Raw genomic sequence first — 20,777 nt, 5'->3', positions numbered from 1 at the left:
TTTTGCAGGAATAAACAACAATAAATTTGTAATATTATTCATGGATAAAGATGAGAGACTCAATCCCTCATTTCAAACTCCATTCATGGTGTCAGTACAGGGTTTTACTTAATTGGGTGTTAAAATCACTCCATTGATGAAATTATCCCAACTAATTATAATCCTCTCACAGACTCAGTTATTCAACTTATAAACAGATGGTCGAAGTTGCCTATATCTCTGATTGGACGCATAAACATTCTAAAAATGTCAATTTTACTGAAGTTCCTGTACCTTTTTCAATCTATCCCACTTTCTCCTCCATCATCTTTCCTTTATTTATTAAAGAAAGTTTTTTCTAACTTTATCTGGAGTAATAGACGTCCAAGACTCAGGCTTTCCCTGTTATATCTGCCGTATGATAGAGGCGGCCTGCAGCTACCAAATCTTATATGGTATTTCTGGGCGGCCCAAATTAGATCAGGAATGTTCTACTTTGTTAAGGATCACTCCCCTACTTGGATCTCAATGGAATCCCAGTCGATCAGTATCCCTCTAGAACTATGTATTATGTATACATAGAACTATCTATATGTATTCAGCAGATAAGAAAAAACTGATTAAACAAACAGAATCCTTTTTTAAAAAATACAATGATGACTTGGCATGATGCTGTTGCATATTTGGGAGAGACATCACAGTTATCCCAGTTTACCCCCATCTTTGGTAATGATGGCTTTAGGCCTGGCAGAGCAGACCCTGGGTTTAAAACCTGGGCGACCCGAGGCATAGTAAAGGTGTCTGATCCTTAGAAAGGTGATACATTTATGTCATTTGAAGACCTCAAGGCCATGTATGGAATTCCAACAAAACACTTTTTTAAATACCTTCAGTTGCGAAGTTTTATTATGTCCAGGCAAGGCAACAGTTTGAAACTCCCTCCTTTATCTACCCTAGAAGACATCACTCTGAACTTATCTGAAGCCAGGGGACATGTTTCTGTACTATACAATTTATTTGCCAGCAAATGAAAAGAGTCATCAAACAACATACTTCAAGCATGGAGAATTGATTTGAATGAGAATCTATCTCAAAAAGAATAGTCAGAAGCTTGTTCTTTAGCTCAAACCCAATCAGCGAACACTCACTCTAAATTATTACAATATAAATGGATAACCAGACAGTACATTGCTCCAGTCTGATTGCATCATTTTAACCCCAACATTCCAGACACTTGCATTAAATGTAACCATTAAAAGGGGTCTTGGTTTCATTGTATGTGGGAGTGCCCCCGGATAATTTGTTTCTGGAAGAAGGTGCTGGATTTGATTAGTCAGATTATTGGGAAAAAGTTGCCCCTCAATCCTAAATTATGTATTCTGAATATTTATCCAAATGACTTTGTAACCTCCAATTCTGGCGGTTCTGATTCTGGATTAGTTCCTGAGGATTGGAGGTTGGCTAATGTAACCCCACTTTTTAAAAAAGGAGGGAGAGAGAAACCAGGGAACTATAGACTGGTTAGTCTGACATCGGTGGTGGGGAAAATGCTAGAGTCGGTTATCAAAGATGTGATAACAGCACATTTGGAAAGAAGTGAAATCATTGAACAAAGTCAGCATGGATTTGTGAAAGCAAAATAATGTCTGACAAATCTTATAGACTTTTTTGAAGATGTAACTGGTAGAGTGGATAGGGGAGAGCCAGTGGATGTGGTATATTTAGATTTTCAAAAGGCTTTTGACAAGGTCCCACACAGGAGCTCAGTGTGCAAACTAAAAGCACACGGTATTGGGGGTATGGTATTGATGTGGATAGAGAATTGGTTGGCAGACAGGAAGCAAAGAGTGGGAGTAAACGGGACCTTTTCAGAATGGCAGGCAGTGACTAGTGGGGTACCACAAGGCTCAGTGCTGGGACCCCAGTTGTTTACAATATAAATGATTTAGACAAGGGAATTAAATGCAGCATCTCCATGTTTGTGGATGTCACGAAGCTGGGCGGCGGTGTTAGCTGTGAGGAGGATGCTAAGAGGATGCAGGGTGGCCGATTAGGAAAAGGGGAGATGCAACGAGACCTGGGTGTCATTGTACACCAGTCATTGAAGGTGGGCATGCAGGTACAGCAGGTGGTGAAAAAGGCAAATGGTATGTTGGCATTCATAGCAAAAGGATTTGAGTACAGAAGCAGGCAGGTTCTACTGCAGTTGTACAAGGCCTTGGTGAGACCGCACCTAGAATATTGTGTGCAGTTTTGGTCCCCTAATCTGAGGAAAAACATTCTTGCCATAGAGGGAGTACAGAGAAGGTTCACCAGATTGATTCCTGGGATGGCAGGACTTTCATATGAAGAAAGACTGGATCGACTAGGCTTATACTCACTGGAATTTAGAAGATTGAGGGGGGATCTTATTGAAAGGTATAAAATTCTAAAGGGATTGGACAGGCTAGATGCAGGAAGATTGTTTCCGCTGTTGGGGAAGTCCAGAACGAGGGGTCACAGTTTAAGGATAAAGGGGAAGCCTTTTAGGACCGAGATGAGGAAAAACTTCTTCACACAGAGAGTGGTGAATCTGTGGAATTCTCTGCCACAGGTGTGTGCATCACTGCATTAACTTGTTTTCCACAGCACCTGCGTATACGGGAGGTGGGGTTGGAGAGTGGCTGGAGTTCTTCCCCTAGACAGATACCAGTCTGTTGAGCAGGTGTTACAATGTCTATGTGCTAGCACTGCAAACCAAGATATAAATACAGCCAGCTGACGTCATTTATATAACGGCTAAGCATTCCACAGCATTAAAGAGAGGACATATTATCTGCATCACTGACACTGCCTACCACAGGAAGACACAAAACACAAAAAGAATCCCATCTTGTGGTCACACTTCAGAAGCATTGGGTGGATGGTCAATAGTCTACACTATTGGACTTTGCAAAAGAAGCAAGCTTCATGATCCATTATCCAACAACCACGCATTTTGCCTCATTTTAAATTCCTTGCAAGTCAAAAAAAAAACTGCATGTGTTAGAAATCCAGAATAGAAATGGAAAGTGCTGGAAATACTCAGCAGGCCAGGAAGCATCTGTTGAAGAAGAAATAGTTAACGTTTCAGCTCTTGGGAATGAAATAAAGACAAGTTAGTTTTCAGTAGCAGAGATCAATAGAAGAAAGGGGATATCTCCGAGGGTGTGGGAGCAAATGGCAGTTAAGTAGGAGTTGAGATCAGATTTTGGTTTTGTCTGTATAACATGTTGCCAATTGCAAGGCTGACCAACAGTTCAGACTATACAAATAGATAAGGAAAAAAATAAGTGTGCCGGGTACAACAGTCAGAAATAGCCAGTTGTCACAGTCAAATATCTGCTATTTTAAGTTACTGGTCTCATGCTTTCAGAGAAATTCCCTCCATTCTACCAATTTCCCCAACACAGCTTTCTTTGCAACTAAAAATCAACTTGCTTTCTATCTTTCCACAGGTGTCATCTGACCTTCTGAGTAGTTTCCTGAATTTTCCCTTTTCATTTTATACTCCTTTTCTGTATTCTTGCTTCTCATCTGCTGCTTCTATCCCATCAACCTCTATTTATCCCATGGCAACCATCTACACACTCTACCTAACATAGTGTTTCTCCCATCCCATACTTTCCCAACTGAGAACTAAGGCTTGCTCCTCTTTCCCAGTTCTGATGAAGTCTTTAACCAGAGGTATGAGTTCAGTTTCTTTTCCCATTGACACTGCTAGACCTGCTGAATACTTCTAACATTTTCCACATTTAATGCCAAACAACAAAGTGAAGTGGGCATACAGGTCAAAATAAATAGGATATTGCGGAGCATTAATGTATTTTGAAGTTTTATTGAGCTGGATTTCCTTTCAATTTTATAAAATGTCAAATGTTGTTACTGCCTTGTTATCCTTTCATACTTCAACCTTTTATGTTAAAAGTTACATATTTAACACTGTGATCAAGATTGTTTCTGCAAAGTTAATTAATAATAAAAACTTTTGACAGAACATGCCTTATGAAGAGAATTTAAAGGTAAGCTTAAATGTTTGTAAGTGGTTAGAAGAAAAATCAGACACAAAATACATATACACCTTAGTTTAGACTCCAGTACTAAATTGTAAATACTCACCAATGGATTATCAAAGATCTGCCACAGGTCACCATGCAAGTTTGAGGTGTTGTAACCTTCTGTCGGGAGAAGTCTTCCGAACTCATGCAGGTTGCTAACATACATGAAAACCCCCTAAATGTTAAAATATGAACAATTACTACTTGTAAATTATTACAAAAAAAATCTTGCCTCATTAAAAAGAAATCTTTCAGTTAACGAGTATTTGCAGTCCAGTGATTCAAAATTGTAGTTATGGGCTTATTCAGTAAAACAACACAACCAGTAACAATTACTTTTATTTCACTATTTTGTTTTGTAACTTAGATCAGCAGAACACTGACACTTCTCATTCCACCTGCCTGAGCTTGCACTGTGAACCAGGGCATCGTAGCAGAGGCATGATATCAGCATTATCAGACTGTTGAGTGCACCTTAAGGTTTCCTTACACCAATTAACTTTGGATCTTGATCCACCTTTAAGCAAACTGTGCAAGCTGTTCAACCCCTCCTTCACGTGAGGATGAGTGCCTGGGTGATTGTTGTCTTAAAAATTCACTTGAGGCTCTGGAAATATTCCCCTGTGCACACACTGTCATTTCATGCAAAGCACACTTTATTTCATCTCTGTGGAGATTTTTCAAGATGTTGCTTTAAAGCAGTAAATTCTCATTCTTAAACTCCTAACACCTGGAACCAGATAAGGTTATTTTGAGTTGTTAATGCAGGAAAATCACAGAGCAATCAGATAGTGGGGTAAAATTTGTGCAGATCACTAGTCCTACAAAACAGATTTTGACCTTAACTTGCACCTTTTCAGCTTTGTGATTTGACAACCACATGATTTCAAATGAAGCACTCTGAAATCGAGCATCTATCTATACATAAAGCTAAGCATTTCAGAGGTCAATATTGTAGGAAGCTCTAAACCTTATAAAGAGTAAGAGTAAGAGTATTAAATCCAAAATTAAACTCAACATCCAGGAATTTCTAGATATATGAAATCTTATTACATGCATTGGCTCTCAGAGTAAACATTATGAGTGCTTTATAATCTCTTTGATATGAAATGTAAAAGCTCCATTTATCAGGAGGCTTCAAGTTTCAATTTCACTGAAGTGGTGTGTTTAAAATCTTGCCTTAGAAACTCACTTAGAACATTCCATATTATTGGTTCGATTAATTGGTTGAGTTACCACTTCTATCCTTTAACCTAACAAATCTTGACAGTATCAGTTATTCCTCCGACTTGCGCTGCTAAGAAAAAAACAACTCTGGAAAGGAGAATTTAAGCACCTTGATCATGGTGATTTTGGAAATAAAATTGAGGGGACAAAAGAAACCTGTTTCATTAAAAAGCCAGATTTAATGGATGCATTGGGACTATTTACATTGAGCCAGCTCTAATGGGTGGGCCACCAGATCCCCAAAACAAGCACGCCGTTCTCAGCTCCATTGTGGTGTGATTCACAAGAGAACAGAGAAAAAGCTTTAAAAGTGCTCGCAAAGCCACCTTGAAAAGATGGAACTTCCTCATCAACCCCTGGCCCACGAACCCAATCAAAACAGCAAATGATTCATGAAGGCGCCAACCATCTCAAATCTTCGATGGGAGTACATGGAGGATAAAGTATTAGCGGTAACATCAAACCAACTAGACAACTCATGTGCTTACCCCCTCGAGAAACGCCTGTCCCACACATTACACAATCTGCAGATCCAACATGGGACTACACATTCTTCAGAACAAGAGTGTAGGCATGTTATCCTCAACCCCCAATGAACTACCTATAACAACAACAACTAGTCAAAGTTCCATCAAAGGCTGGATAACATGGTATGGAAAATAGTCATGATAACTAACACAATATTACCTTTTGGTGCTAAGCATAGTGAATAACAAGCAAGGAGATTAAATTTCAGTTTGTTCATTATGTGCCGTGTCATATGACGTGGGCAACAATGGTCTTTCCATGATCGTGGAATTTTTCTATCTAAGTGATTTGCCATTGCCATCATCTGGGCAGTATCTTTACAAGATGGGCGACCTCAGGCTTTATCGATACTCTTCAGAGATTGTCTGCCTGGTGTCAGTGGTCACATAACCAGGACTTGTGCAATGCACTAGCTGCTCATACGACCATCCACCACCTGCTCCCATAGCTTCATTTAACCCTGATCTGCAGAGACTAAGCAGGTGCCACACCTTGCCCAAGGGCGACCTGCAGGCTAGTGGAAGGAAGGAGCACCTTACACTTCTTTTGGTAGAGATGTTTTTCTTTCAATGGGTTCCAGTTTTTCTCTGTTCCATGGCTGACTGTGGGGAAAACGACCCTCAGGGTTGTACACTGCAAGTACACTTCCATAATAAATGCACTCTGAACTTGAATGCATCTCCACCCTGCCACTTGAACATTTAAGTTATACAGGGCATTAATGAGAGGCCTCCAGAGTACAGTGCATTGGAAATGGTTTACTAACTTCTCTGCTATGGCAGGTTGCCTTATGAAGAAAGGTTAGACAGGATAGGATTATATCCTCTGTATGTTAGAAAAAAATGGCAAGATCCTGCAGGACCCTAAAAGGGTAGATTTGGAGAAAATATTTCTCCTGCATGGATAATCGGAACTAGAAGTCTGTTTAAAATTTACATATTTAAGACATAAATTAGACTTGTTTTTCTCTCAAAGGATTGTTAATATTTGGAACTGTCTTCCTCAAATGGAAGCAGAATACTGGGAAATTTTTAAATGAAGGCAGATGGATTTGTGATAAGCAAAGTGGTATAGGTGTGGTGGTGAACAGGATTCGAGGTTACAATCAGATCAACCTTGACCTGGCCGAATGGCCGGGCAGGTTTTAGAAGCTTACTCCTGGTCTTTATTTGCATGTGTGTATGGGTGCACTTCAGAAATCTCTACAAACAGCCATGCATCATCCCGTGTATTACTCCAATTCTGACTACCCTTCTTTATTAAAACTTTAGTGACCTGGGTTTTTTCCAGATACTCGGTCTTTTTTTATTTTTCCTAATAAAATGCTTAAGAGAAATTGGAGAAGTGGGAGATTGAAACTGAGGAATTTAAGACTGAGAGGTGTTGCAAAGTTCAATCATTATGTCCATACAAAAAAATTACCATGCATCTATTGTGCTAGTTTCCAGAGTCTTTTCTTTCTTCATTAGAAAAGCTAATCAAACAAGAGGTATATTAATGGGCCAATAACAGCAAAGCATAATATTTTATCCATTTAAAGCTCAGCTTGCAGTTATCTCAGTTGTACACAACTGCCAGTTTATTTTCCTTCAAATTCAATACTCGCCCCAGGGAGCACCAGAGCTGGTGCTGTGCACTCAACAAATTAGAAGCATAGGGGAATTTCAATCCATTCATAGCCCCTCTCTCTACTAGACAGATTTTACAGTTTCTACTTATCATTTGATAAATAAGCAAGTTTATCAATGTGGTGCAGCAAACAGGTAGAATATAAGCCAACTAGTTTTTGACTGAGCTGTGGAATAAAAGTTCAAAAATAAATGATTAAAAGGGCAAACACACTGCAGAAGATAGCAACACTATGCCAGGGACGGTGGTTGCAGGGAGTTTGGTAAATCAGTGGCATTTGTATTTCTTTGCCTGCAAGCAATCCGGAAAAGAGAACTTTATAATGCCATACTGGGTGATCGAAATCAGTATTCATACACCTTTTTCCTGTCACTTTTGCAACACTGTCCCATGTGAGTTGAAGTTGACATAAGATCCAATAATAGTGGACTGTCTAAAACTATTTCTTTCAATTTTAGGAAAAAAAACTTTTTTCATCTACTTAATTCCTTTTCCCCTGTCCTAAGCCCCTGGACAGTTACCTGAGCAGCATGAGACACAACAGACAACAGCAACTTATTAAAACACTCTGTCAATGTGCTCTGTCCTCTGAGGCTACCGATCTTTAGATATTAAAACAACCACATTATTTAAAATAAAAACCATACTAATTGTCATTGATAGACTAAGACAGCATGCCATTTCCAATGGGAAATAAAGAACTTCGCTGAATTCTTCATTTCCAAAATGCTTCTGTTGCAAAATATAAACGTGAGAATCCGGCTCCTCCCATTTGTCCTGTAGCTTAATAGGATCGAGGATGATCTTCTAACGGTACCATTTTCTTGTGCTCTTGCTGTATTTCTTAATATCCAAAGTGTACAATATATAAAGAAATTAAGCTGACATGTCTGTAGCTTGTCTGCAACTTAAGCACCTATGCAAAACAGCCATCCCTTACCTGTAAATAGATTATATTTCACTTATCATATAATACAAGCAGTCAATTTGCAGGCAAAGAGATAAAATTTCAGGATACAATGCAATTAAAATTTTTACATGCAGGAATCAGAATCAGGTTTAATATTACTGGCACGTGTTGTGAAAATTGTTGTTTTTGCAGCAGCAGTACAATGCAAGACATACTAACAGGAAAAAAGGGTATATAAAATAATTAAATAAATAGCACAAAAATAGAAATTTTAAAAAAGTAGTGAGGTAGTGTTCGTGGCTTCAATGTCCATTCAAATATCAGATGACAGAGGGGAAGACGCTGTTCCTGAATCATTGAGTGCGGGCCTTCACACTTCTGTATCTCCTCCTTGACGGTACCAATGAGAACAAGGCATGACTTGGGTGACAAGGGTCCTTTACGATGGGTGTCGCCTTTTTGAGGTGCCTCTTCTGGAAAATATCCTGGATACTATGGAGACTAGTGCCCATGATGGAACTGACTAAGTTTACAAATCTCTACAGCTTGTTTCAATCCTGTGCAGTAGCCCCCTCTCCCCACCACCCCATAGCAGAGGGTAATGCAGCTAGTCAGAATGCTCTCCACAGTGCAGCTGTAGAAATTTGCAAGTGTTTTTGGTGACATATCAAATCTCCTCAAACTCCAAATGAAATATAGCCGCTGTCTTGCCTTATTTATCGCTGTATTGATTTGTTGGGTTCAGGTTAGATCCTCAGAGATATCGACATCCAGGAACTTGAAACTGCTCACTCTCTCCACTTCTGATCCCTCTATGAAGACTGGTGTAAGTTCCCTTGTCTTACCCTTTCTAAACCAAAACCTGGCTTCCAAGATATATACTATACACATTCATAATGCAGTTGTAATTTCACCATTTGTGTGACAGAATGTGTACCTACTTGGATGAGGAAGCAGGGCTACATTCCCCAGTAAATTCAAAAGTTTTTGAATGGGAGTTGGCTAATCCAGGTAGCCTTGGAATTCCCAAACTATAGGACAAATACTGTAACCCAATGTCCAAACACTTCCTCACAATGTGTTGCGATTTTTTTTGAAATGATGTAACATTTCTAATATTCTGCCTTGTGTTCCTCACAGATCTTCATTTGGGACAGATGGATGCATTTAAGTCTTCCTTGTTTTTGGAATAAAGCAGACTATCCAGGTGTTCTTCATGGGTCCCAATATGTTTTTGGTGATTGCCTGATGAGGATGGCATTCTGGTTAGAGGAGCATCTTCATAAGATCTTTCTCAACACTAAAGGTAGCCACCAGAATATGTTTTTCCTGTGTTATGTTTATTAATAGATAATCCATGGTATGCAAGAATTCCCTGCTTCCAAAGCATCCCCTACAACGCCTATGCAGGGTGTTCTTCACCAATGGTTTAGAAAAGTATTCCAGAATTCCCTCCTCTTCAGTGTCATTTCAACAGCACAGAAAATCAACACCAGTTTGGAAAAAGCTGCTGGCAGTATCAATACCCATCCCACTACCTTAAACCTATACTACTGCCATCACTGGTCAATCATGGTTGTAAACTCCAGGATGCACAGTAGAAAGGCACCAGTATTTCAAGGTTACCCACAAAACCTGTGACCTGCATCTTTTCACATGTTAAAGACAATGACCACAAGGGAACAAGGTCATCCCCAAGTCTCTCAGTATCCTTATTTGGAAGTTTCCATTTCTTCACCACGGTTTGGTCTGCACTGTGGTTGTGGGGATTCAGAGTGGCCATTCTCCACCAGTGTGAAACAGACAAGGTAAAGGCCTTCCAACAGCATCCATATTCTTAGCATTTTTTTATCTAAACTTATTAGTGTCAAAAAAAAAAACAAAATACACTCCCAATTTTACTAACCATGCATTGTCAAGGTTTGAAATGTAAAGCACTGTACAAATCTACCTTGCACCCACTTGTGATATGACATTGTCTCAACGTGGCACTCTGTATTATAATTACACACAAACTGTCAAACTAATGAGCAATTTATCAAAAGAAGGCAGACAAAACTAAAAGGAAGTCAACATCTGCCCTCTTTATGCACTCCCATACATTTTGTTTGGATCAATTACATAGCGGTTGTCCAATTCAAATAACAACTTTGTCTTCTGTGTGTGTCTAATCAAGCATCCAGGTAACAATAGGTCTTCCAGTACATTGTGCAGGTGGTGCTAACATAAGCACATTCTCAGCACGGCAAATCCTACTGGCTGGAAAGAAAAGTGAAATCACAAAAGATTTTATTTTATAAAAAGTATGAAAGAAACAAACATAAACCTTTGGGGGCTTGAACATATGGCAACTTTCCACAGTAGGGGGCTTTCTTTCTTTTTCTATTTTCTAAAATAAAGAATAAGCACTGAGTAAGAATTATCTTTACATAAAACACCTGAAAGACATCTTGAAGAAACAGAGGATGCAAGAGACTGACAGAACTAGTTCTCAACAGGGACCACTCACAAAGCTTGCTTGGCTGAGGCCAACAGGCACTTTCACAGCAAAGCCACATAGAACGGGTGACAGACAACCCGCGAGTTGACACACGGGAAAACAGCCCAGCCCCTTCAACCAACCAACCAAATGCAACATGAACACAGCTAGTTAGTAAAGTAAGAATTTAGTTAAGGGTGACCAACACAGGCAGAGACAAGATTAATCAGGAGATGCAGCGCATCATCAGCCACATGTTCCAACGGGCTCAGGAATACAGAATTAAATCAGTCGCATCCAATTGTGGGTCAAACCGAAAAGGATGAAGATGAATTGGCAAACAGTCCATACAGAGACAGTAGATACATCTCAATTAGAAACAAGTGCATTGTGCCCGATAAGAATGCAGCACATTAACATACAGTAAGTGCCACATCAATGGTAGAACAGTACTTGCCAACTCTCTTGATTTGAGGTCAGAAGGCCTTTCTCTCACCTATTTGCTTACAAATAAAAAGTGTTGAAATCTGCACACTTTAATTCTGATTTAATAAAGGAATTAGTAGATACAGAACATCACAACAGAGAAAACAATATGAATGTACATCTAAGAAACAAAAACTGTTGCCCTGTGCAAAATTTTAGTAATTTTCTCTAAAGTATCACTGGACTTGGAACAAGCTGCCTCCTTTGTTCCACTGGGGAGGGGTTGCATACTTCAGTCCTCTTCAAAACCTTCAGCTAGCTGGAGTGATTAATCTGCATTCCAACATAAGCTCCTATATCAAACACACATTTTGGAAGCATTTTGTTTCTTTGAAATAATTTTTTGATATGGTCAACACTCCCCACTGGCTAACTCAAAAAAGAACAGAAAAGCTGGCAAGGTTTATTAGAGTGCTGGTTTATCATTTAACATAATACTGATTCTGTGTTACAATAAAACTAAAATAAAGGATTTAGCAATTATGTTTATTTATGTTAAACAATTAGATTTATCCTAATATGATCACATTCAAGCAATTAATGAAAGAATATATGTATGTCAATACGTATTTATGTTACATATGTATGTATATACCCACGGATGGAGAATTTGTGATTTTTGGGCATTATAGATTGAGAAGTTTAAATACGTCAATGAAACATGCATTTATGGTACCTACAAAATCCTAATTTAAGAGGCCATTCCACTGCATTATTTATATTGTTACATCATCAAGGGCTATTATTAATTCAGTTAATATATCCATTTAATGAAGTCAAGTTACAATAGTCTCATAATCAGTATTCTAAGCTTCAAAGACAAATTATACTGCAATTGTAAATAGGGCTTATCCACAATAAATTCTTGCACAACTAAACTGCAAACACAAATTTAAGAAACCTTTTTTCCCCAAACACAAAACATACTTGACCACTTACCCGTTCCCTGACATTTCTGCAGAGAGACATATCAGAATCCATCCTGTCCTGATTAAAGTAGTTCCTTTCCTTTAAGTCTGTTCTTAAGGCCTCACCTTTAATCAGGTACACGTGAGCTATGTATGGGACATTCCACACACCTCTACAAAGAAATGTGAAAAACTCATTACCACTTACCAACAAATGAAATGTATAGTTAGTGTGTAAAAAATTAAAACAGCACTTTAATTGTCCTATATAAAGTTATTTTATGGAACTTTTCCTTTAGCAGCATGTTCTCATTATTGCAGACAGGAAAATAGAACTTCCAATGAAAGCACACACACTTTCTGTGAAGAAAACCTTGTCAAAAGTGTGGGGCTCCTCTCTGATTACAGGTCCTGCTCTGGAGGACTTGTACCATTAGCACTAAGAGGACCCATGATGTGAAAAGCTCAGACACGTTATTTTACACTTTCTTAAACACAATGAAATCACTAATTTGCAATAGACTGTAGGGAGTATGAGTACGGTGAGATATGGAAAATCAGTTTCTCAAACTTACAAACAAAGTAAGATGACCCTTAATCAATTATTGGATTTGAGCATTTGCAGTACAGACAATATTTCTTCGCTATGCTGTCTCTTCAAAGCCAACTATATGCTCTCCCCAGCAAGGCCAAAATCCTTGTAACATCTCCGAGTGTGACTGAAAAGCACATATAGGATGGGATTTAAAGTAGCAATATTCCATCATGGTTGATTGGACAACAACCCTCATCAGTGACTTTTACGTACTATGCACGATTCTTTGTTCTTTTTCACATACAGGATCAGTATAGATTCTGCGCCATTTCAATGTGAGAGAAGATCTGTACTTGAAGGTACCTCCCAACGTCGTGGACAGCAGAAAGGTACAAATAAAGAATGGACATCGGGTCGATCGTAGCTACAATTATTGCATTCAGCACAAAAGACGGAGAAAGGACCTTATGGAAACTACTTGATACAGTCTCACAAACAACTCATTGCACTTGTGGTATTGAAGCAAACGAGCTTTTATGCTTTTCTACCAATATGTACGAAGTCAAGCTGTGTACAATCACTTCCATTTGGCTGTAGTAATCATGCCACCCTGTCAGATGCTTCTTGGACCAATTTTCTGAAGTTTCTCTTGTCACTATCTCTTCATGTGCAGTACTGTGCAAGAGTCTTATATATAAGCACATACATACTGTATAGCTAGAATGCTGAAGACTTTTGCACAGTACTGTAGTAATTTTAATTATTGCAATGATTATAGGCATCCGTTAGTCTTGTGAGGCCATGGATTTGCACACTGAAAGGTTTCCAGGGCGCAGGCCTGGGCAGGGTTGTACGGGAGACCGACAGTTGCCCAAGCTGCAAGCCTTCCCGAATGTTGTCCAAGGAAAGGGCACTAGGACCCAAGCAGCTTGGCATCTGTGTCGTCGCAAAGCAACGCGTTGTTAAGTGCCTTGCTCAAGGACACAACACGCTGCCTCAGCTGAGGCTCGAACCAGTGACCTTCACATCACTAGACCGATGCCTTATCCACTAGGCCACGTGCCAACACAATGCAATGTACTGCTGCTGCAAAAGGAAAACAAATTTCATGACATATGTGAATGATGATAACGTGGATTCTGATATGGGTCAATACTGTGGACTGAGAGTGGGAAGGGGGCAGAGAGAGGGGAAACAGCAGGACGCACCAGATAGACTTTCCATAATGATCAATAAGCCAACTGATCTTCCCTGGTGTCTCAGGCTGGGTGTGTCTGCACCTGCCCCAGCACTCCTCCTCTGCCACCTGCCCCACACCCCTTCCACGGTGTTACACCCTTGCCTATTCCCAACATCCTTTGCTCGTTAAGTGTGCAAGATTACAGACATTTCAAGGTGAAGGATGGAAATCGATAGAACTCACACTCTGCTTCCTTCGACAATATTAATGTAGTCCTCAGAGCGTGCGTAGAAGCCTTCAGGACTCAGTGCACCCCAGAAATTGGACCACAGCTTCTTGTACTGGGTAACCATTGGTGCAATTATCTTCCTGTTGGGATTAGACACATCATACATCTTGTTAATAAAAAGATCTTTTTGACTATTTTAATTTATTCCATTCCCCCAGAATCATATTCTGTTTTATAATATAAAAATCTGACAAGAACTATGTTAATGAGATTGTGCTAAAAAAATTCATTGAGGTTTATTTTAAGTAATGGCCTAAATGTTACAACTGGTGAGTAAGCAGAATAATCCCATCACAGTTACGCAGCAAACAGCTAAGTGAAAATGCTTCAAGGCTTCAAAAAAGCTCAGTGTCAGCTTTCCAACAGCACTACCCTGATCAATGGAGTTAACCGATCATGGATTTAAGCTCTGCTCCAGACGTGTGCAGCCATTATCCACACTATGGCTTGACTGCAGCTGACATGTCATTCTGAAGGACCAGGCAGTAACGTAGACTGTAACAGATTATAGAAGGCAAAGGTTTCAAGTCAACACACACAAAATGCTGGAGGAGCTCAGCAGGTCAGGCAGCATCTATGGGAAAGAGTGGACAGTCCACATTCTGGGCTGAGACCCTTCTTCAGGGCTGAGAAGGAAGGGGGAAAGAGCCAGAGTAAAAAGATGGGGAAGGGAAGAGCGACAAACTGCAAGCTGATAGGTAAAGCCAGGTGGATGGGAAAGGTAAAGGGCTGGACAAGAACGAATCTGATAAGAGAGGAGAGTGGACAATAGGAGAAAGGGAAGGATGAGGGGACCCAGGGGAAGTAAAAGGCAGGTGTGAAGTAATAAAAGGTCGGAGTGGGGAAAAGAGGTGGCGGGTGTTAGAGGAGGTACCACATCATCAGTCATGAAGTAGTTGTTTCAATGCCCTTCCTTAAACTCTGTGGTTCCTTTCATAACTTTCATTAATGACTACTTTATAGGGTGTGGGAGGGAAGGAGGGGAATGACGGGGGGAAGAGTGGGGGGGAAGAGTGAGGGGGGGAAGAGTGGGGGGAAGAGTGGGGGGGAAGAGTGGGGGGGAAGAGTGGGGGGGAAGAGTGGGGGGGAAGAGTGGGGGGGAAGAGTGGGGGGGAAGAGTGGGGGGGAAGAGTGGGGGGGAAGAGTGGGGGGGAAGAGTAGGGGGAAGAGTAGGGGTGAAGAGTGGGGGGGAGAGTGGGGGGAAGAGTGGGGGGAAGAGTGGGGGGGAGTGGGGGGGAAGAGTGGGGGGGGAAGTGGGGGGGAAGAGTGGGGGGGGAAGAGTGGGGTGGGGGGAAGAGGGACTCATCTTTGATCCTGAGGGAATGTCCAAGGTGGTTTTAAATCAAGCATAGACAGAGTAGATAGAGAAGAAACTCCTTTTCTTAAAATGGGCCAAGAACCAGGAATGATGACAAAACAGCCAAAAAGTTACAAGGCAAAAACATTTTTGCTAAAAAAAAATGACAGAAATATACAGGTATGAATGCACTGCTAGGGAGGCATGTTCAAGTTAGCCTTCAAAAGGTGGGGTGTATCTGTATATAAAAGGGTGATTAAGAGAGGGTGGAAAAGTGAGACTAAACTGGGTTGCTCAAAGATAGAGCCATCATGTATTTGATGGGCAGAATGGCCTCTTTCCATGCTGCAAGCAATCTATCAAAGATGCCAGATAAATGCTTGTTTATGATGTTCTACACTCACAAGTATGTCAACACACCTCAACAGCCCCCCCCCCAAGTTCCTTTAATACTTTTCCAACAGATTTTATTTTGATAAACCTTAGCACAATTTCCTGCATCAGAAAAAAATTGTATGCATGTATTTAGATGGCCCAGCTTTGGTATTAAATTGCACCAAGTCCTGGAACAGCAATGGAAACCTGCTGATAACCAGTCCTCAGTGTAGATGGAAGTGCCAGAATAAGACTGAGACAGTCAGCTTCTGAGCCTTACACAGTAAACTGCACAGTGGTTAACTTCCACAGTTTTTGACATACACAAGCTTTAGCCTGACTAATTCAAAACAGCTTATATATAAACCAATCTGGTAAATCCAATTCAATAGCCAACATTCTGCTTTAAACATTATGCTTTTACATCTGGTAGAATAAATTAAATCAACATGGAATTTCCAAAAGCAAAACCCTGAACATGTTGGAAATTTAAAGCAAAGGCAGAACTTGTTAGGAATACTCGGCAGGTCAAATAGCAACCGTGGAGAGAGAAAAAGATGGCACATTTCAGGTTTTTTTTTAAAGATACAAAGTTCAAAAAGTTCAAAGCAAATTTATTATCCAAGTATATATGTCATCATATACAACCCTGAGAATCACCTTCTTCCAAGCGTACTTAATAAATTCAATAACCATAATAGAGTCAGTGAAGGACTGCACCCAACGGGGCAGACAACCAGTGTGGAAAAGACACAAAAAAAACTGTGCAAATACAGAAAAAGAAAGAAATAATAATAATAATAATAATAATAATAATAAAATATGAGATGAAGAGTCCTTGAAAGTGAGTCCATATGTTCTGGGAACATTTCAGTGATGGGACAAGTAGAGTTGAGTGAAGATATCCCCTCTGGTTCAAGAATCTTGATGGTTGGGGGGGTAATAATTATTCTAGAATCTGGTGAAGTGGGTCCTGAAAATTCTGTACTTTCTTGCTGATAGCAGCAATGAGAGCATGCCCTGGGTGGTGGGGATCCCTGGTGATGGATGCTGCTTTCCTGTGACAACACTCCATGTAGAAGTGCTCAGTGGTGGGGAGGGCTTTACCTAAGATGGACTGGGCCGTATCTAGTACTTTTTGTAGGAATTTTCATTCATGGGCATAAAAGCTTCCATAAAAGGCTGTAGTTCAACCAGTCAGTATACTCTCCAACACATATCTATAGAAGTTTGTCAAAGTTTGAGATGTCATGCCGAATCTTTGTAAACTTCTAAGTAGAGGCACTGATGTGCAGGGCCCACACCAGTAGAGTACGTATCTTAACAGCCTCTTAGAGGCTAATGAGCCCATGCAGACCAACTACATTCATGTAACCAATTAACCTCCATCTTTGAAATGTGGGTTGAAACCAGAGCACCTGGAGAAAACCCACAAAGGTCACGGGGAGAGTGTAGAAACTACTTACAGACACTGACAGAACTGCACCCAGGTTGCTGGCATTGTAATAGCATTACGCTAACCCCTGTGCTACGGTGTCTCCCCCGGTGACCTTTTGCCAGAACTGGAAATAGCTAGAAAAGTTCCTGAGAAGAGAATGGATGTAAAGACCAAAAGAAAAGGCCTGTACGATAGAGGTGAAGATTTGACCACACCTCCTCCAGACAACCTTCATGGACCTCTCAGTCAGTACTACACAGCCAACCAGTTTCTTCTGGCCTCCTCCATGTCACTGACCACTTGTTCTCTTCACCTCACCCTGCTAAATTCTTTGATGGTCTTTTTCCCAGGGAAGGGAACCAACAATTAGAGGGTATGTAGGTTTAAGGTGAGATGTGATAGATTTAAAAGGAACCTGAGGATGGTGTTAGTGTGGAATGAGCTGTTAGTGTAAGTGGTTGAAGCAAGTACACTTAAAAGATGTTTGGTTAAGTATATGGAGGGATTTAGAAGTACATAGGCAAAACACCATGAAATGGGACTTCTTTTGGTGAGCACCCTAGTCAGCATGGATATTGGGCTAAAGGACCTGTTTCTCTGATGTATTACCCTGTGACTCCACACCCATCTCCCAATCAAAAACCTGATGTTCCAAGCTCATGTCTCCAGGACTACACTGCCTGAGGCCTATTTGCTGCTGGGGCCTTGCTCCACCTCCGTGGCTGCCTCTGGGATTTTGTACTGGACAAGTACAGATGCAAAAAGAGTGCAGACAGCAATTACTGGCAATGAGCTAACTCCAGAAACATAGTTTCAGCTAATTTCACAGCACTATGCTCAAAGCAAATGTAAACTAAACAGGTGGGACTTTATGGGGCAGGAAGGATACAGTTACTGAATTGAAACAACTTCTTGTTTAGATTCCAAATAGAGTGTGCACTATATTATGAGCCTTTATTGTGTGTAATATTTATTTGGAGAAATTAACAGTTTAAACTGCATTATTTAGAAAATGACCGAATATTGGGTGAAATTTATCACTGGCAATTATCCTAAAGAGTTTTCATAAGGTAATATTATCTGCTTCATGGTTCCTTTCGGTTATCATAAGCTGGCGGTGCAGGATGTGTTGGGTCAAGCTCCCACTTAAATGTTCCTAACGGCATGAATCTCAAATAACAACTAAGTCCAGTTTATGGCCTTCATGTATGGCTTAGCTACTTAGCCTAGTGGAACCATTTCTACTGACAGGAAGAAGGGGCAAATGCGGGTTACTGGTGACTAAAAATCACTTCCGGTGATGGGGCTTGTCAGCTGCGGTTTGCAGCTCATCTATGAGAAGGAAAACACTGACCTTAAAACTCCGCTGCCTTGCGACTGTGCCCACTCACAGGGAAGGCTTCAGGAGTAAACCGTGAGGAATAATCTGGAGCTGGAGTCCCGAAGGCATCCTAGGTTGAGTTCAACACTGACTGGCAACTCCTGCAACACGACTGTATCAGTGTCTGCTGTGCTTCTAGATCTATCAGCCGTGTGGAGGGGGGAAGTCTCCTGCCTGGGTAACGGCCTGCTCTCCATATCGTACTATGCTGGCCTGCGTATGGACTGAAGCTAGGATGCGCATCCGTTTGTCGATCCCGACGAACAGAGGGCCATTCATTCTTCTGCTATATATCAGATAACTGTAAGCATTTGGGGAAGATAACCATTGCACAATGGGATAGACTATAAGAAAATCTTCATTTAAAAATAACTTTTCAAACTAAGGCTGCCAATTACGTTCGGTTCTGATGAAACATTTTTCTTTACATATTCACACTTGTTTTCAGCATTTCTGCTTTAATTTCACCTCCAGAGATCCATCACCCTAAAGCCTCTTCTGCCATTCTGATAGATTAATGCCTCAGATAAATTCATCTGACGTTACTCTGGGACTCTAACAATCATATAGACAAAAATCTCTTGATCTCATTCTAATAGCTCCAATTAATTCTGATCAACGGATTTTTGTTTCAGCTTTCCCCCCACCTAAGAAAAATATCTTTTCTGATTATACTTCCAAATGACAGCTTGTTTTAAGATTTCTGATCAAGCGACACAACTTCCTATCTCTCACAGTGCTAAGATCTCTAACTCAAAGAAATCACCATCTTCAGGTAATACAAAGAGCACACCTCATGTCAAAGTTTTTTTAAGACCTTTATACAATTCTGTGAAATGTACACTGATGCCGTCCAAGACTGAATATATAATTTCTGTCATTCAAATTCCAATAGAATCAGATATATTTGCCACATGTATATCAAAACACTGTGTCAAATCAGATCAGTGAGGGGCAGCTCACCAACGTCACATACTACACAGCATGAAACCGGAGCACCTGGAGGAAAAGTACACAGTGACAGGAGGAACACACAAACACCTCACAGCGGGCAAGAATCAAAAGACCATAAGATATAGGAGCAGATATAGGAGCTGATCCATTTTCCCTCTGTACAGTGTCCTGTGTATGTTACTCAAAATGGGTTTTTTTGGTTTGTTAAGAGTGGGAATGCTTCTTTGTTTGATAAGTGTTTCTCTTGCAGTTGTTTTGCTTTATACTTGTTGATATGGTAATTGTGTTCATTTGTTAACCAATGGGGAATGTTATTTTGTCTTGTGAGGCTGGGAACTTGGGGGAGGGGTTTTTCGCGGGCTTTTGGGGGAGAGCGGGAGGAAGACGTCGAGGAAGGTGGACGTGTGCTGTACTGCTCGGAAGACCACCGGGGTGGTCCCAGGTGCGACGGCGTGGCGGTTGGATGGGTCGATTGCTTCGTTGATTGAGCTCCAACGAGTGCACTAAACAGACTGAACTTTGATAAGTTGGCGCCTTTTGTTTTTTTATATATATATATTGTATTGCTTAATACTCTTTTAATTTTAGTAAACTCTTTAAAGTGTATTTCATAACGGTATTTGTTGTGGGTTTGATACTGTTGGTGGGCGCGAGCCATAAACTCGATTCTCACAGCACCTGCGTGTATGGGAGGTGGGATTGGTGTGTGGCTGGATCTCCTTTTTCCCTAGACATATACCAGCCTGTTGGGTAAGTGTTACACCTCTCATCCCCAATCTCCTACCTTCTCCCTTCATGCCCTGATTGATTAAGAATCTATAAATCTCTGCCTTAAATAAATCCAATTACTTCGCCTCCACAGCTGCCTGTGGCAACAAATTCCACAGATTCACCACTCTCCAGCTAAAGAAATCCTTCCTCATCTCCTTTCTAAAAGGATGCCCCTCTATTTTGAGGCTGTCTTCCCCCACCACAGGAACTGTTCTCTCCCCATCCACTCTATCAAGGCTTTTCAACATTCAAAAGGTTTCAACAAGGTCGCTCCTTTCTTTTGAATTCCAGTGAGTAGCGGTGCAGAATCATCAAACGCTCCTCATGTGACAAGC

General features: G+C 40.6%; 1 protein-coding gene across 3 annotated transcripts in view; it reads right to left on the bottom strand.

Moving 5' to 3' along the window:
• The window catches only part of plod2 (procollagen-lysine, 2-oxoglutarate 5-dioxygenase 2), a 185,224-nt gene that overhangs the window by 34,787 nt on the left and 129,660 nt on the right, over positions 1-20,777 (bottom strand). For 2 of the 3 annotated variants that reach the window (XM_059993497.1, XM_059993502.1), the window contains exons 12-16: positions 14,181-14,306; positions 12,254-12,395; positions 11,286-11,324; positions 10,676-10,738; positions 4,117-4,230 (exon numbers count right to left, since the gene is read on the bottom strand). In XM_059993497.1, the coding sequence (XP_059849480.1) occupies positions 4,117-4,230; positions 10,676-10,738; positions 11,286-11,324; positions 12,254-12,395; positions 14,181-14,306 (484 nt within the window). The remainder of the gene's footprint in view (positions 1-4,116; positions 4,231-10,675; positions 10,739-11,285; positions 11,325-12,253; positions 12,396-14,180; positions 14,307-20,777) is intronic. The other variant, XM_059993501.1, reaches the window with a different exon arrangement.

This window comes from Hypanus sabinus, chromosome 2 (assembly GCF_030144855.1).
Source record: "Hypanus sabinus isolate sHypSab1 chromosome 2, sHypSab1.hap1, whole genome shotgun sequence".
Lineage (NCBI taxonomy): Eukaryota > Metazoa > Chordata > Chondrichthyes > Myliobatiformes > Dasyatidae > Hypanus > Hypanus sabinus.
Note: the sequence above shows the minus strand (reverse complement) of the source record. Positions and strands in the feature narration are given on the sequence as shown.